This window comes from Mustela lutreola, chromosome 11, assembly GCF_030435805.1.
Source record: "Mustela lutreola isolate mMusLut2 chromosome 11, mMusLut2.pri, whole genome shotgun sequence".
NCBI classification, from domain to species: domain Eukaryota; kingdom Metazoa; phylum Chordata; class Mammalia; order Carnivora; family Mustelidae; genus Mustela; species Mustela lutreola.
The window spans coordinates 101,887,582-101,904,591 of NC_081300.1; the positions used below are offsets into that span (position 1 = coordinate 101,887,582).

The window sequence follows — 17,010 nt, forward strand, 5'->3', positions numbered from 1 at the left end:
GACTTTCCCTTTTCTGGTGGTGGAGGGGCGGCCACTAAGCCCTTCGGTGCCCATACGTCTGCTGGTGGCGCCGGCTCCTGGTTCAGTCAGGTCCTCCGTCTTTGCCTGAGGGCTCTTCAGAGCGCTCCTGCATGTGATGGTTTTACAGGAGTTTATACCCATTCATCTGGGGAGTGTTAGGTATATAAAGTGGGTTAAAAACAGATTAAAAAAATAGTACATTTGAAATATTTGGACTCTGACAACTTTTTTCCTTGTATTTCTTTTTTTTTCCTTGTACTTCTTTTTATAAACAGTAAGTAGGCGCATAAAAGTGTCGCATCCACTGCAGATCTGTCCTCTTGTTCACAGATGTGGAAGGCGCCCCGGGCGACCGGGAGGGCCGGAAGGATGTGGTTCTCATAGACTCGCTATTCATCATGGACCAGTTCAAAGCTGCGGAGAGAATGACTCTTGGGAGCCCTCACACAAAGGACATCGCGGAGGTGACCGCCGTGGCCGAAGCTGTCCTGCCGAAGGGCAGTGCCCGGGTCAGCCCCACGGTGAGGCGCCGGGCTGCCACGTGGGGGGTGGTGTCTTCGCGAGGCTGGGAAAAGGCTTGGTCTTTCCCCCCAGCTCTGTGCCAGCTGCAGAGGTTGTCAGGAAAAGCGAGTACTGTCTTGCTTCTCCTCTCACCTCTAGATCTTTTCTGTGGGCTCTAGTGGGCTCACCGTGTGGCTGATTTGGCTTCGCGTTGCGCAAAACTTTCTGAGCATTATTTTGAGAAGGGCCCATTCGGCCCGTGTGTCGCTGCAGGTGAAGTTGAACGCGCCATCTCTGTTGTACGGTGCGCTCAGGGACTACCAGAAGATTGGCCTGGACTGGCTCGCCAAACTCTACCGGAAGAACCTCAACGGCATCCTGGCGGACGAAGCTGGGCTGGGCAAGACGGTGCAGGTCATTGCTTTCTTTGCCCACCTGGCTTGCAACGAAGGTAAGAAGAGTGTCCTTGCTAAGGCTGACGGTGGGGAGGGCACCTGGCATGAGGACGGAGAGTGGCCGCTCTTCCTGCTGCTGTGCCCTGTGCTCTGGTGCGAGACCCAGAACAGGTCAGAAATATGCATGGTGAGAACAAGGGAAAAACTTGCTTGCGGTTAACCCTAGAGTGAGCAGCTTACTGTGACTCAGAATCTAGCACACTGTGAGGCCCACCAGGCTGCAGCAGGGCTGTGTGACTCCCGTGTCCCCTGTCGGCCAGGACCGGTGTGCACGGTAGCTCTCCCCACGTGCCCGCCTTCCTTGTCGCGGTGACGTGCACCACCTTGCCTCCGGGTGGGCCCCGCCACCTGGGACCGCTTCTCCACTGCCGGGCTTCTGCAGGGGCCGGTGTGTGGGCATTGCTAGGGCGCTAGGGCCCACAGCTGCACCGCGGCAGAGACACACCGCGGCAGAGACAGGGTGCCTGCTTCCCTGTAAGGGGCCGCCCACTCCCGCTGCTTCCTCACCTCTAGACTTCACATGACATTGGTCTAGGCCCTGTGGCCTCTATTGGCATGTTTAGGGATCCACCTCCCCCCACTCATTGCCCTCCACTCGGCCTCTGGGGCAGGTGCTTGTGTTGTCCCCTGCTCTGGGCCTCGGAGGGCTGTAGAGGGACACATGCCTGTGTCTCTGACACACGGCAGGGTCTTGAACAGGTGACCCTTGAACAATGTGTGGTGGCCGTGAGCACTGACTCCCATGCAGAGGTCAGCGCACATAGAGCTTTTGCCTTCCCCGTAACTTAACCGCTGGTAGTTTACGGTTGACCGGAAGCCATCCTGATAACACCAGTAGGTGACTAACACGGATTTGGTATGTTCTGTGTGTTACGTAGTGTGTTCTTATAACAGCGTCAGCCAGGGAGAAGAAAACGTCATTAGGAATACCGTAAGAAAGAGAACATACGGTACTGTGTATACTGAAAAGAATCCGCGTGTGCTTACGTGGACCCGCGTGGTTCTTTCCCATGTTGTCCATGGGTCATCTGTAATGTTCTTCTTGCAAAGGGAGTGTTCCAGATGCAGACTGAGCGGACTCGTAGCTGACCAGAAGAGCCGACACATTGTCCTCTTTGTGGAGTTACAGAAGCTGGGAGGGGACTCTTGAAATTAGGGGGGGGCGTCCTGCTGATGAGCACGGGGCAGCCGCGGCGTGCAGCAGACCTGAGAGAGGCGGGTGTGCAGAGGGTGGTGGTCGCCCAACCTTCCCCCCTCCCCCCGCCTCGGGAAGGCTGCTGCTTCCTTCTCCCTGGGCTCCCTGCGCTTGTTCCTCATCACCGCTAGCACTGCGTTTGTTGGCCCTTCTGAGAAAAGCTTCGTCAGTCTCAGTTTTATTTTCCTTTAGTTTTTTTTTATTTTTTAAAAAAATTTTTATTTATTTTTTATTTTTTTAAAAAGATTTTTAAATCTTTTTTTATTTATCTTTTAATTCTTTTCAAAAGATCTTATTTATTTGAGAAAGAGGGCACAAGTGGCAGGCAGAGGGAGAAGCAGGCTTCCCATGGAACAGAGAGCCCGACGCGGGGCTCGGTCCCAGGACCCTGGGATCACGACCTGAGCTGAAGGCAGATGCTTAACCCACTGAGCCCCACCAGGCGCGCTCTCAGTTTTTTGGTACAAATGGATTGATATCAGGACTTATTTTCTTGATTAACTTGTTTCTGTTTTCTGACCTGGTGTCCTGAAATTTTCAGTGTGGCACTTGAAAATGAGTTTTAGACACAGTTACTTTAGACTATCATCTTGCCTCTCTGTCTTACTCTTTAGCTAGAAAAATTTTCGTTATGTATTTAGAAGAGTAAGAAATGGAAGCAGCCTACAGTTCCAAAAATAGGGACTCTTAACAGTTCATCATTTGAACAAGTGAATATGTGAGTCCCTCAAACTCCGGGTACACGCCTGGTGCCCATGCTGCCCCAAGCACTGGTCCGGGCGTCAGGCTGGGACTGTGAGCAGAGCAGAGCCCCTACGTCAGGAGGCCCAGCCTGGGCCCCAGCAGTGCGTCTGGTGTGAGGGGTTTTGCAGAAAACCGATCGCGGAGCCACGTTCTAAATGCTGGCTTATACGAAGTCCTGGTTCTCCTTGGTAGGGGAGAGGGCACCTGGGGCTGGTGTGCATCTGTCTTCTCCTGGGGGCACCTTCTAGAGAGATTTGTCTTGTCGTGTCTGTTGACGTCCTCGGTCCCGTCCCTCTTGGGCGGGCCCTCTGGAGCGCAGGACACGGTGCTCTGCACACGAGGCCGTGTCTCCTGCGCACAGCCTTTCCAAGCCGCCATTTCCGTCTCCGTGTGGCGTACGTCTGGTTTATAGCACGGACGTGGAACTTTGTCTTGTGTGTATTCTCATAACTGAGGACATTATTTTTCGGAGGACTGAAGCTGAAACTGTTTTGGGTGGTGTGTTCTGGCTGGACGCGGGGAGTGGGCTCTGCACCCGAGCCCAAGCCTCAGTGCGCGGCCACCACAGGAGGGCTCCAGGCTGGGGCCGAGCGCTGTTCCTCAGAGATGCATGTTCTTGCCTGTGCTTGCAGTCGGGTCAGCGTGTCTTTGAGGAAATACTCACTTTCTTCGGTCCCCACTCAGCGGCTCTTTGTTGCGCGCCCGCTGTGGGTCAGGCCCCTGCCCCTCCTCCGGAGGTTTGTCGGTGGTGCGGGAGGTAGGACGCGTCTGCATCATGCCCTGGGGACTTCCCACGTGTACTTGCCCCGTGTCTCGGGTCAGCACAGCGCACGGTGTCCAGACCTGACAGATGGTCTTGGTTAAAGGGAAAGTTCTGTCTCTTCTCCTTTGTAGGTAACTGGGGCCCTCATCTCGTGGTTGTGAGAGGCTGTAACATCCTCAAGTGGGAGCTCGAGCTGAAGCGGTGGTGCCCCGGGCTCAAAACCCTCCTGTATGTTGGCAGCCACAGAGAACTGAAAGCCAAGAGACAGGTATTTGATTTTAAGCATGAAATAAAACCAGACGGAATCGATCCACATTTGTATAGGAGACAGATTTGAGGATGTGCAGACGGACACGTGTACTGGTCTGAATCCCTGGTTTGTGAGACCGTCGGGTTGTTCCTAGGTTTGTTTGAGCCCCTGGAAAGTACAGCCTGCCTGTGGCAAGGAGAGCCCTGTGCCTACGGCCCTGCCCATGCCTGGCTGTGGCCGCTTTCCTTCCAGAATCATCCCTTCCACCTGCGGGCCAGTGAGCGCCACAAGCCCGAACGGGAGCTTCTAGTGTACTCTGAGTTCTGAGCTGTGAACTTGTGAGGTGACCCCGGGGATGCACTCCGTAGGGCTACAGGGGACGTGCTGGCCAGGGCTTCTGCCCTGTTCCCATCTAGCACTTGGTTCTGAGTGAAAGAGTACCGGAGGCCACAGTTTTTCCCGAAGATGAAAGTTTGCTTCATCATTAGACTTTTGTGTTGAGTAGCATTTAGTGGAAAAGTGAGTACGCTGAGATGTGTCTTCTGTTTCCCCGTTTCTCGTTATTTCTGTGGGTTTCAAAGCGTACAGAGCAGTCTGCTGTGGCACAGACGCTGCTGCTTCCTGCGTACTCGGGTTGCACCTGCGGAAGCTGCTTGCCCTTGTGACACTCTCTGGTGATGTCCCAAAACGGTGGTTAATGCCCAGAGTGGCTTCTCGGTTAGTCCGAGCACCGTAAACCCTTGCAGGAGCGGTCCCGGAGACCAGCTCCACCATGCTGTGCGCGGCGGGCGGCAGCGGGCTGAGCCCCCGCCGGGGTGTAGGGAGACGCCGCAGGTGAGGCCTGTTCCATGTGCTGCAGGAGTGGACGGAGCCCAACAGCTTCAATGTGTGCATCGCTCCCTACAAGCACTTCTTCAGGGGCTATGCGGCCTTCACGCGTGTGCGGTGGCGCTGCCTGGTCATCGATGAGATGCAGCGTGTCCGCGGCATGACCGAGAGGCACTGGGAGGCCGTGTTCACCCTGAGGAGGTCTGACCCGCGTGGCCCGCTTGGGGTCCTGGGGGTGGTGGATGGAGGGGTGTGTGTGGTCCTGGGCACACCGAGCTGCTGCTTGGCTGCCTGCTTCCCTTCCCTTGGGTCAATGCACGGGGGCTGCAGGTCCCTCTCCCGGAGGCTCTGTGAGCCCGTTGTCCCTGTCCGTGAACCTGTGCGGAGGAAGCACACCTGCGGCCAGCTCCCCGGGGTGCAACGTCTGCGTTCGCTCTCGCTCTCCCTCAGCCAACAGCGCCTGCTGCTGATCGACGCGCCCCTGCACAACACCTTCCTGGAGCTCTGGACCATGGTGCACTTCCTCATCCCCGGCATCTCCAGGCCTTACCTGCACCTGCCCCTGAAGGCCCCCAACGACGAGAATCAGGACTACTACCACAAAGTGGTCATACGGCTGCACCGGGTACGTGTGTGGGGTACGTGTGCGGCAGCCGCGGCGCTGAGCCTTGCACCGGGTGTGGCGACGGGGGTTCGGCACGGGGGCGACGCACACTCGTCTCCTTCGCAGGTGACGCAGCCCTTCATCTTGAGGAGAACTAAGAGAGACGTGGAGAAGCAGCTGACGAAGAAGTACGAGCACGTGCTGAAGTGCCGCCTGTCGAGTCGGCAGAAGGCCTTGTACGAGGACGTGATCCTGCAGCCTGGGTAAGCGGGAGGGTGCTGGGCCGCTGTCCTCGGCGTCCAGAACCCGCACTTGCCCTGGGCTTCCTGTGTGCCCACCTGCCTTCCCAGGGCTCTGCCCCTGCGCAGTTGAGCCTGCACTGGCCTGGCTCCCGCCCGACTCCCTGAGTTCACGGGCAAGGCTCACGGTGTTTCAGTCGAGGCTCACGACGGCCCGAGCGGGTCCGTCTCTTACAGCCTGAGGGGCCGCCTGCCTTCCTCCAGGGGAGCTGCCCTGAGGCTGCACGTGCTGGGCTTGCTGAGGCTCCCTCGGGCCCTCCACCAGCCTGCTGGGCCCCCGGGCACTGTTCCCTCGTGAGACGAGGGCCGGCACTGCCGCTGTGGACCTCGTGTCATCGCGCTCACCCCGTGAGAATCGTGTCTGTGCGTGATTAGTCTTCAGGAGGAGGTTTTGCTATTGACGTTTGTTTTTTCGGGTTAGGTTTGGGAAATTTTAGAACACAACCTTAGTGTGCACTCATACTCCCTGGTCTGGAGTCTTAGTCCCTGACGGACGGCATCGTTGACGCTGTGTTGGTGAGGTGCCTCAGTGGCCACTCGGAGCCGCGACACCCTCCTCCCCCGGCAGCGCCCTTGTGGGCCCCGGGCTAGCGTGCGGCGCGAGCAGGCGGCAGCGCGGGCAGGGCGGGGGCGGGGCGGGCTGTCAGGCAGCCCTTCCTCCACGGTTGGACTTCAGGTTGTGAAGGGCGGAGTCCGTGGAGGGCGCTGCTGCTCCTCCGGGGCCAGGAGGCCTGTGCGCGTCTCGTCTCGTCTCGTCTGTCGGGCTCCCCTCGCCGTCCTCCAGCAGGCGTGCGCTGTGCCGTCGGCAGCTCCGCGCCCTGCTTGGGGGCTGGGCCCGCGGTGCGCTGCGCTTGCCCTGGGAGTGGGAGAGCGCCGGCGTCCGTCCTGCCGGGGGAGGAGGGGTGCTGACAGGCGACTGCACGCCTGGGCTGTGGTCGAGTTTCGGGACTGTCCCTCTTCACGTCACGTCTGTGGCCTCTTCTCCCCTGAACCTGTAGTGAATCAGGAAGCGTCGAGCGTGCTTGTAGCTGAGCGCACCTCAGCTCTCCTAATGGCGCTCCATGCGTGTTTATGTGACGGTCTCGGGTCCCGAGGGCCTCCGAGCTTCAGTTTGGCCACTGTGCAGAGTGCTGCAGACCCGCTCTCACGAGAGTGTCTCCAGAGCACTTGCTCTCTAGGCTGTCTGTCCTCAAGCGCAGTAGCCGTTACCCTGCTGCTCATTTGGAAGCCTGGCCATTCTCTCTGCCACCGCCTGTCCGTCTACCCCACTGCCTCTGCTCCTGGGTCTCTGTGGACCAGCCCGTCTGTATGGCTCCTTCCTTAAGCTGGAGACACTGTGCCCTCCTCACCTGGAAACTCTGGAGGTCTCCACTTGGACTGTTACCTGCCGTGTGTTTCCTGTGTGGTCTGGCCTGCATGGGGTTGGCCTCAGCATCTGCCGTTTTTGTGGCTATAGAGCCAGGGCTGGTGTCCCACCCAAGGGGCCTCTCCACTCCCCGGACTGGGTGCCTTCACTCTGCTGCCCACCCCTGCCGCACAGCGCCCCTCACCAGAAATCCATCCCTGTCCCCACTGCGTGTCCTCCGCTGGGAAGGGAGGCTTGGAGAGCCGCGTGCCGGTCTGACCTCAGTCCTGGCAGTCTGGCCTCCCAGCCTGCTTCGGGGGGACAGCAAGTGAGGCCGAGAGTCAGAACCCCTGGAGGGCTAGTGGGAGTGGACGTTAGGGATGGAACCGATCACTCAGCGGAGCCGGGGGGTGTGGCAGGTGCGATCTGGAGTCCGGGGCACAGCAGTGGCTGTGCCCGTGACAATGTGTCTTCCCGCGAGCAGGACCCAGGAGGCGCTGAAGAGTGGCCACTTCGTGGACGTGCTGAGCATCCTGCTGCGGCTGCAGAGGATCTGCAACCACCCCGGGCTGGTGGAGCCCCGGCTCCCGGAGTCGTCATACACGGCGGGGCCTCTGCAGTACCGCTTGGCCTCCCTTGTCCTCAAGGCGCTTGACAGGGACTCCTGGAAGGTAGTTGCCTGCCTGGCGTCGCACAGATGCGCCGTGGCTCCCGCGGCTCTGGAGACTGCTGTCTGCGCTCCTTGTGCTCCCCAGGCCTCGCCCTGGCTGAGGGGCTTTGGGCCAAGTGCCTTTAGGACACAAATAATCGTGCACTTCCCCCGCCGTATGTGTGTGTCGACTCCATGAGAAGAGCCTGGCGTGTACCTGGCTTCTGTGAGCTGCTTGTGTGTGATATTGTGGTGTTTTCATCATTTGCTCCACAAGCCTTGAGACAGGCTAGGTGACTGGTAGTTTTTGTTTTTGTTTTTGTTTTTTTTAAAAGATTTTATTTATTTGACAGCAAGAGAGGAACATAAGCAGGGGAGCGGGAGAGAGAGAAGCAGCCTTCCTGCCAAGCAGGGAGCCCATGCAGGGCTCAATCCCAGAACCCTGGGATCATGATCTGAGCTGAAGGCAGACCCTTGACGACTGAGCCACAGGCATCTCTGTCTGGTAGTGTTTTAGCGACTGGGATGGCAGTAAGATAGCTGGAAACGCCTGCAGTCGTCACCGCTGATTCCGGAATATTCCGTCCTTGCCGAGGGAGCCCGCAGACACCAGCCGTCCTCCCCTGCTCTCCCTTCCCCGGGCAGCCCCTGCCTGACCTGCCTCGCGAGTCCACCTGCTCTGGGCTTTGTGCACAGATGGGATCCTGCACCTGTGGTCCTTGTGTCTGGCTTAATTCCCGGAGCATAGTGTTTTCAGAGTTCATCTGGCTGTGACGTGTGGCCCAGTCTCCTTCCTTCGTACGGCGGAGTCGTGTTCCCCAGTGTGAGGGACCGTGTTGGTCTGGCCGTCAGTTAACGACTTGGGTTGCTTCCTCGTTTCGGCTGCTGTGAGCCGTGTTAGTGCGCACACTGACAGAGCAGCTTCGTGCGGACGTAGGTTTCAGGTTTTCACACACGTGTCTAGGTGTGGAGTTGCAGGGTCCTGTGCCTACTCCGTGGCCGGCGGATTTCATATCCCTTATGTGTGCGAGAGTGTGGGACGGCTCACCAGCAGCTGCTGTCATGCCCTTCGGTGCTTGACGTCGCTGTGGGAGAGCGGCTGTGCTTTCTCGTTAGAGAAGTACATGGGTGCTGGGCACGCGGGGCGTCTGCCCCAGCTGGGGACCCAGGCAGCACTTCCGCCCATGGAACGTGTGTCCCCAGGGCTCTGGACCCAGTGATGTGTCACCTGCCTCCTTCTGCTTCCCCAGGACACATGGGTCTCTCCCCCAAAGTGCCCCTTGTCCATGCGCCCTGGCACTCATGCTGTCTGGGCCCTCTCCCTGTCTGCCGAGGCCAGTCTCTCTGCAAGCATGGCCTTTTCCATTCGTGCTTCTACGTGGGGTGCTCTTAACGATGGGGACGGCTGAGGCAAGCCGAGACACAGCAGCCTGCCCGAGCCCTGGGCTTCGGGCCGCGTCCTGGGCAGTGAGGCTGTGTGGGGCCTGGCTGTCTGGTTAGAGATGTGCTTGGGTTCCCAGCCATTTTCTTCTGGTCTTCCAGAGCAACACTTTGCTCTTTTTCTTCTTAGGAAATGGATCTCTCTATATTTGATCTTATTGGCTTAGAGAACAAAATGACTCGCCACGAAGCAGAATTGCTGTGTAAGAAGAAGGTGACACGGAAGCTCATGGACGAGCTGTACACCGCGCCGCCCCCGTCGGGCAGGCCGGCGACCCTCAGACTGAAGCCCAGCAGGTGTGTGGCCTGGAATGGTGGCTCCTGCACACCGAAATCCCCGGGTGGGTCCTGCCTGGCCTCGAATCAGCCGTTGAGACATGATGTCCCCCTCCCCGGAAGGACCCAGACCATAGCCCCTCAGGGAGACCTGGGATGTGTGGCGGGAGTTCACACGAGGACCTGGCTGTGGTTGTGGCCAGGGGGAGAAATGGCCGATCCTCTCACGGGGTCTCCTGCTTCTGCAGTCTGTGCTGGTGTCCTCAGTGTCGGTGGGGCAGCTCACTGCATGTGGCCTGGGTGGGCAGTCTGCAGCCCTGGGAGGGACAGTGCGGCCCCTTGCCCTCCTGAGGACAGCCTGGCGGTGGCGGTGGAGCAGCCCTGGGCAGCGGGAGGGGTCTGTGAGGGGAGGAGGTCAGGCTGCTGTGCTTGCTGCGTGCTCCGGTGGCTGCTGTGGCGGGTAGAGGGTGCACGGTGGGTGGTGGGCAGAGTGCCCCCTCCCCCAGGGACTTCTGAAGGACGTCACCGACTTCGAGGGTGCCACGGGGCTGGGAGGAGCAGAGCACACTCAATGAGTGGAAGGAAATGACTTAATAAGATAGGTTAATCCAGCAAGTTGGAGTACACAGAATCGCAGGGTTGGGTTAAAAAGGAGAAAGAAATGAGAAAATAAAAGTTTGGAAAGAAAGGTGCCTGCTCCCGTTGCCTGTTCTACCTGTGGCCTCCACAGGGCCCTGGGAGCCCACTGTCCTCTGCCTGGTGCTCGCCGGAGCCCGCCGGCCTCCGTTAGACCCGCACGTGGGCCAGCAGAGCTGCGGCGCTCTGAGGCGGCCTGGCTTCAGGTCCTTGGTTTTCTCTTCGCCGCCCCAGCTGCTGCCCTGCGTAGGGGATTTGAAAATCTAGAATTCCTGCCATTATGGTTTTCCAGGTAAAAGGGTGATGAAAGAGTGTGCTGCGGTGTGGCAATACTGGAAACAGTGGCCACTGTTGCTTTCGGGGCTCCAGTCCCGCTTCTGGCCAGCGTGCCTGGTGCTGCGCGCTGCTTGATTGCCGGTTGTGGCTCCCTGCCTACTCTACTTGCACTTGACGCGGTAGTGCTGTGGCCTCAGAGCGTCCCATGCGCACGTTCAGCCCGGGTCCCCCAGGCTCAGGGTAGGCGTGTGTGTCCCAAGGGTGTGCAGCCCCTCCCCAGGCCCATGCTGAGCTTCTCAGTGGTGCGTTTGGAACCCCGACCCCTCTTGGAGCAGCACCGGCAGTAGGGACCTTCCCCATCGCTGGGTGGCCCGAGCCCCGTGTCTCAGTGGTGCTCACGCCTTCTTGCCAGGTTGTTTCAGCCCGTGCAGTATGGCCAGAAGCCCGAGGGTCGCACCGTGGCTTTCCCCAGCACACACCCGCCCCGGACGGCGGCCTCTGCTGCAGCCACGGCCACTCCTCAGGGCCACGTGAGAGGACGGCCACCGGTTGCCACGTTCTCTGCCAATCCAGATGCAAAAGGTATGCCTCCCGTGCTGGCGCGCCCTCAGGATTGCCGTGGGTCTTCGTGGCCGGAGTTCCTGGTACTGCCCCCGCCCCTCTGGATGGGCAGCCGTTGCTCTGGTTGGAAGCGGGCCGCCTGCTCTGGCTCTGCCGAACACAACTCACACGGCTTGCCCTTTCTGTGTCTTGAAAGTGGAGTTTTTCCTTGAACCAGACACCGTGGTCTTGGTCTAGTCGCAATTGGCGTGCTTCTGAAGATGTGCCTCGGCGGGGGCTCTTAGACCAAGGACATGCGGGTCACACTGCGGACATGAGCTCGGGAAGGCTCGCTCCCGTTGAGGCCGCCGCTAGCCCGGAGCCGGCTGTCGCTGTGAAGGCGGGTAGGGCTGACTGGCCACAGGTCACAGCCGGAGTTCCAGCCTCCATTGCGGGGCCCTCCGTGTCCAGCCCGCGTGTACATGCGGCGCGGCCCCGTCGGAGCCCGGCTGGCGGCCGAGGCTCCGTGCCATGCGGGAGTGTGCACTTGGCCACGGTGCGGCGGGCGGATGGCTCTGTTTCACCGGATGCCGCACCCCGCTCCCTGTTTTCTAGAGAGGGTTTCTAATACGAGAGACTTTACTGAAATGTTTGTTTTGTTTCTTTGAGTTCGGGTTTAAATACTGCATTTGGTGAAGAACCTCTAACAGCTTTGCACAAACACGCCTTATCGATTGCAGTGGCGGCAGCCCCGTTTCAGAGCTCCCAGGCCTCCGCCGGCGCGCCCGCTCCGAGACAGCCGCCCGCCTCGACCTCCGGCGCAGCACCTGCCCCGGCCCATCCTGCGAAACCGCGGGCCCCGCCCCCGCCCCCGCCCCCGGGCCCCCCGCACCCGGCGGGGCCGAGCGCGTTGCCTCAGGGGCTGGTGCTCACCTCGCAGGCTCAGGCGCGCCTGCCCAGTAAGTGGCCTCGCCCTCCTGGTTCTGCCACGTCTTTGCCACGGGAAGTTGTGTTCCGATCAGCGTGTGTGAAGAGCCTTGCTGTCCACTCCCTCTGTCTCCCTAACCCCACGCCCGGGTGCTGCCTTTCGCCACGCTGTCGTTTCTGGCCCTAAGTGTGCAGAGGGACGCCAGCGTCCAGGGCCCTGTCCTCTGTCCTTTCTCCCGATCCCCAGACGTCAGCTCTGCTTTCTTCCCGCGCATGCTCTGCTGGTGTACTGACGGCCTTACTTCTCCTTAGCGTCAGCTGGAGGCTTGCCCCGTGGGCAGTGGGGCCCAGCCCAGGGAGCAGGTGCCACTCAGGCGAGAGCAGGGGACGCCTTTGCCAGCGAGGGATCGGAGCTGGTTGTTAAAAACCATGACTGATTTTGATTCTCTTGCTTACCACCATCGTGTTTAAGCCTGGAGTGACTTCCTGCTCAGCTGAGGCTCTCATAATAACTTGGTGATGAAAACATCACAGTGTTCCTACGTGTTTAGACCTCTTTACCATGACCAGTGTCGTTAGCACATTCCCACATCTCTCACGGGCCCCTGGTGACTGTGCTGTAGGAAGTGTCCTGACGGAGACGGTCGTAGGCAGCACTGTTTCTCAGACGCCCCCTCGAGCACTTCGTACCTCGGCGTGACCAGTCTGTGGTGGTCTCCCTGGGAAGCTGGGGCGCAGGTGTCACGAGACCCCGAGTTCAGACTAGTCCCTCATGATGAAGCCTCACTTCCACTGTCATTGAGTGCAGAGTTACAGTCCTGGCTAGCTGCCGCGGGGAGAGCACGGGTGACATTTCTGTTTGCCAGAGACAGGTGTTGTGGGGACCCTGCCACGGGAGCTGAGCCTTCACTCCGTGTGGGTGGGGCAGGGCCAGGGCTGTCCTGTCCACACACACTTCTCTGCGCCTCCTCCTGTCATTCCCTCCTGTTCACAGCCTCTGTGGGCAGGACCTCTGGGCATTTTCCTGGTCTTCTGCTAACTGTTCTCTGTATGGTGTCACTGATCATTCTGGCATGGATTTCCTGGGGGGGTAGCGTTCAGGTTTCATGATCAACCACTGGGGGACAGAACCCTGTGCCCTTGGCATTCACTCAGAGCCTGCCAGGCGTACGTTTCTGAGTCGGGTGCACAGGACTCCGTCCGAGTTACGGTTTCACAAACCATGTGTTAGGTGATGTCGAGTCTGGCATTTTTTCAGTCAGCGTTCTAGATTGAATCCCACAGTGTAGTCCAAGTTAGTGGGAACCTTTGTATCTTACGGCTGCGTTTGTATGGCGGATCTGTGCTAGTGACCCGCTCTTACACTCGTAGGGGTGTAATCTCTCCCGTACGTCTGTGCACTGAATCGGGCAGGTACTCTTCACGTTCTGAAAGGTTCTGAAGAGGTTGATATTAGAGTTCCAAAGTGTATGAGAAATAGATTTCTGCTATATTTGATGTTTGCTGCTTTTTCATTGGTTGGAGAGAAAAGTAAAACATTTGTTGGTAGTTTGGTTAATTATATTAAGATTTGATACCTAAAATCTTCAGCAGTTATAAGTAAATAAATCAACTGTTAAGATCAATATTAATTTTAATTTTCTCTTTTCTGTTAGAGTCATTTTCTGAAAGCGTTAGGAAGCGATGCCTAAGAAACGTTTGTGTGACTCGTCAGTTTGCTACAGACGCTCATGCTGGACGACAGATGGTCGTCCGCAGCACAGCCGCAGGCTCCGCGGACGTTTTAATCCCGTCTTCCTCTGCGTTTCCACAGGTGGGGAGGTGGTCAAAATAGCCCAGCTGGCTTCCCTGGCAGGGCCACAGAGCCGGGTCGCCCAGCCAGAGACCCCGGTGACGCTGCAGTTTCAGGGGAACAAGTTCACCTTGTCACACAGCCAGCTGCGGCAGCTCACCGCTGGCCAGCCCCTACAGCTGCAAGGTAAGGGCCTGCTGCTGTCTCACTGTCATCCCCACCCCTCTCCTGCTGCTGGACTTGGGCACGTTGGGCAGCCCCAGGAGCGCGGGTGCTTCATCTGGAGATGGCCTCGGGGGGTGTTGAGAACGCTGGCCTGCTGGCCTGTGACAGATACGTGCGGTGTAGCTGATACGGTTTCTCGATGAAATACACTCTTTGGAAATGTAGCCCATTTTGAAATTTTCTTGCTTTTATTCTCTTTTGAGTAAGTTCTATGCTCAGTGTGGGGCTTGAACTCACAATCTCAAGATCAGGAGTCACCTGCACCCCAACTGAGCTGGCCAGGTGCCCCAAATGTTCCCTGTTTTAAAAATGAAATAGAAATATTTGCTGCTTTTTTAACTTTAGTGTGAAATAAAGTGTCCTAAAAACACCCCAGGACTAGCAAGTTGTGTAGAAGTTATGTTCTTTCATGTACAGAATTTACAGCGTTGGCTCCGAGACGAAAGCCTCTTAGACCTTTGTCTGAGCACGATGTACTCCTATGGTAACTGCTTTGTGTAGAGGGCGAGTGGTCCGAGAGGCGTGCTGGGATTAGCCCAAGGAACCAGTGGCAGTGGCTCAGCGCTTGAGTCCCCCGTGGCTGTGGTCCTAGATCACACGTAGCCTCCCTGGGACGAGTTATGTGCAGCGCCTGTGAGCCAGGGCTGGGACACTCTGTACGGGCGCTGGGAGGTCACACACAGCTTAGCAGAGTGGAGGCCCCAGGACACCTACAGCAAAGACAGCTGTTAATTTTGCTTAATTCCCTATTCCTTCAGTTTTCCGGCCGAAAGGGCAAGGCTATCTGTCAATACCTCTGGCGGGCTCTCGTTTGCGCGAAGCCCATCAGATACCTCTGGCGGGCCCCCCTTGGCGCGGAGCCCAGTGTGGGGACACTCCTCCAGAGTAAGCGATGTCAGGCTTTCTCACACTGAGGGCTGTATGTGGCGAGCACCTTGAACTGAGTGCAGTGAGAGCTGCAGCTTTTGGGTAGAGAATGGATGTGTTTCTTCGTTGACTTTACAGGTTGGCCAGCACCCATGTGTGGTCCGGAGCTGGGACCTCGGCTCTGGGAGTGGCGTGGGGCCTCGGGCAGGCACAACAGACCGGTCCTGGTGTCCACCGCATTGCCCGAAGTCAGAAATGGCAAAGAATAATTGAGCGTTTTCCTTTCCTTTTTTTTTTTTTTTTAAAGATTTTATTTATTTATTTGACAGACAGATCACAAGTAGGCAGAGAGGTAGGCAGAGAGAGAGGGGGAAGCAGGCTCCCTGCTGAGCAGAGAGCCCGATGCGGGGATCGATCCCAGGACCCTGAGATCATGACCTGAGCTGAGGGCAGAGGCTTAACCCACTGAGCCACCCAGGTGCCCCAGTTGAGCGTTTTCTTGACTTTAGGTGAAAGTGACTGTATTCTTAGTTTTTCATTCGCTGTAAGTGAAATAGTCATTTTTTCCCAAGTTACTGAACTCTGCAGTGCCTTGTTGGAGTAAATCTAAATTCGGATTTTCGGTCTGTTGCTTCATTTGTCCTGCACATCTGGAGGTGCACGTGGCAGGTAGGAGGAGGTGCCTGCAGCTTGTGAGTGACGCCTCTCGGGCCCTGTGATTGCAGGCAGCGTTCTTCAGATCGTGTCCGCTCCAGGGCAGTCCTACCTGCGACCGCCAGGCCCCGTGGTGATGCAGACCATGTCTCAGGCAGGTGCCCTCAACGCCCTGGGAAGCAAGCCCCCGGCTGGTGGCCCGGGCCCAGCCCCCGTGACTGCGCCAGGTAGAGTGCTCCGATGGGGTCACTACATGTGGAAGCTTCTTTCTGTGTGACTTTGCTTCGAAGGGGATGGGGAGCTAGTTGCTGCTGATTTGTTCCCGTGGTCTCAGAACCCGAACATCCTGCTGCGGCGGTCTCTGCTTTCTGCGGACGGGGCTGCTCTCAGCCTGGCGTCTTTTCTCCCTCCTTCCTCTCGGAGGTATTTTGAATATGACTAGTCTCTGCTCACCTAGATTTTTGTTTTCTTCTTGTTCTGACAAGACATTTAGAATCATGAGAACTTGGCTTGCTAAGGTCACAAATACATTTAGCGAGCATGCTAGAATTTCCCCCCGGGACAGGTACCGGAGCAGGATCTGGGCCCTTCTGCATCTGGCCCGACCATGGCCTGCTTCTCACCAGGGTCTTGCCTTCCCTGCCATGCCCAGCCGCGTGTGGTCTGCTGAGGAGGCTGAGTGGGTGGTCAGATGGGGCTCGTGGGTGGACGCAGTGGGGGGTCCCCTCCCGACCTGAAGCTCTTGTCCCTGATCAGCCCTGGTCTCTGTCTTGACTGAGGGACCCTGCCATGGGGTCCAGGGAGCAGCATTTCCGTGTCCCAGCCGCGGCCCGTGTTCCCACCTGTGGCTGACTCTGTTTTCCAGGCCGCCTCCCACCCCCCGGAACCCGCTGCCAGCACCCATCCCCCCAGGCAGGACACATCCCCACCCTCCTGTGGCCTGCTGAAGTGGCCCCTTTTAGTCCTTGGTGCCTCCTGAGCGGTCTCCGTCAGGATGTGTGGTGTGGCCTGGCAGATGGGGGTGCACCACTGGGGTGCAGCGACTGCTCTGTCCTGCTTCGGAGGACAAGGACAGTGCAGGCTCCCTGCTGGGGGTGGGCGCGCGGGTGATGTCCCAGGGGCTGTGTGTGGCCACATGCTGGCGGTGAGGATGACCCTGGGCCTCAGGTGTGGGTGCTTCCTCTGAGCACACTGAGCTTTCACTAGAGGAGAGAGACACCCACAGCTCAGACGATGGCTGGCAAGCGGGTGCTTTGCGGGCAGTCCTGAGGGGTGTGGGCAGTGTGTCCCTAGAGCGAGCTGCCGGAGGAGGGTCTGCGGAGCCCGCAGACGTGTGCGTTCAGCTCTTCCCTCTTGCTCTGCAGTTGGTGTGCCGGGGCGAGTGGCAGTCAACCCGCTGCCTGCGGGAGAACCCGGAATGGCCTCCAAACCGGCCTCTCCTGTTGGAGGGCCAACTCAGGTACGGCGCCTCCCTCACCAACCCTGCGTGGGGCCCCCGGGCCGCTCGTTCACCCTCCGAAGTTGTTTCTCAGGAGCTGCTTGTTGGGGGGACGGTTGTGATATTTAATGGAGTTGTCGGCATGTGGGCCTTGAAAGCACGTCATCACTCTGAATCCCAGAATTTGACTCTAAAAACACATTTCATAACAAAGGAAACTGGGCTTCGTGATTGCAGATATCTTCCACGTTTTTTGTTTTTGAAGCTGTCTTCCGGGTGTTAGAA

General features: G+C 58.2%; 1 protein-coding gene across 13 annotated transcripts in view; it reads left to right on the forward strand.

The window, feature by feature from the left end:
- Positions 1 to 17,010, forward strand: part of EP400 (E1A binding protein p400) — a 97,868-nt gene that overhangs the window by 39,076 nt on the left and 41,782 nt on the right. For 11 of the 13 annotated variants that reach the window (XM_059140599.1, XM_059140588.1, XM_059140592.1 and 8 more), the window contains 13 exons: positions 352 to 542; positions 796 to 973; positions 3,811 to 3,947; positions 4,789 to 4,958; positions 5,208 to 5,382; positions 5,488 to 5,624; positions 7,490 to 7,676; positions 9,225 to 9,391; positions 10,695 to 10,864; positions 11,563 to 11,781; positions 13,563 to 13,727; positions 15,359 to 15,514; positions 16,652 to 16,746. In XM_059140599.1, coding sequence (XP_058996582.1) covers positions 352 to 542; positions 796 to 973; positions 3,811 to 3,947; positions 4,789 to 4,958; positions 5,208 to 5,382; positions 5,488 to 5,624; positions 7,490 to 7,676; positions 9,225 to 9,391; positions 10,695 to 10,864; positions 11,563 to 11,781; positions 13,563 to 13,727; positions 15,359 to 15,514; positions 16,652 to 16,746 — 2,147 coding nt within the window. The remainder of the gene's footprint in view (positions 1 to 351; positions 543 to 795; positions 974 to 3,810; positions 3,948 to 4,788; positions 4,959 to 5,207; positions 5,383 to 5,487; positions 5,625 to 7,489; positions 7,677 to 9,224; positions 9,392 to 10,694; positions 10,865 to 11,562; positions 11,782 to 13,562; positions 13,728 to 15,358; positions 15,515 to 16,651; positions 16,747 to 17,010) is intronic. The other 2 variants (XM_059140598.1, XM_059140601.1) reach the window with 1 other exon arrangement.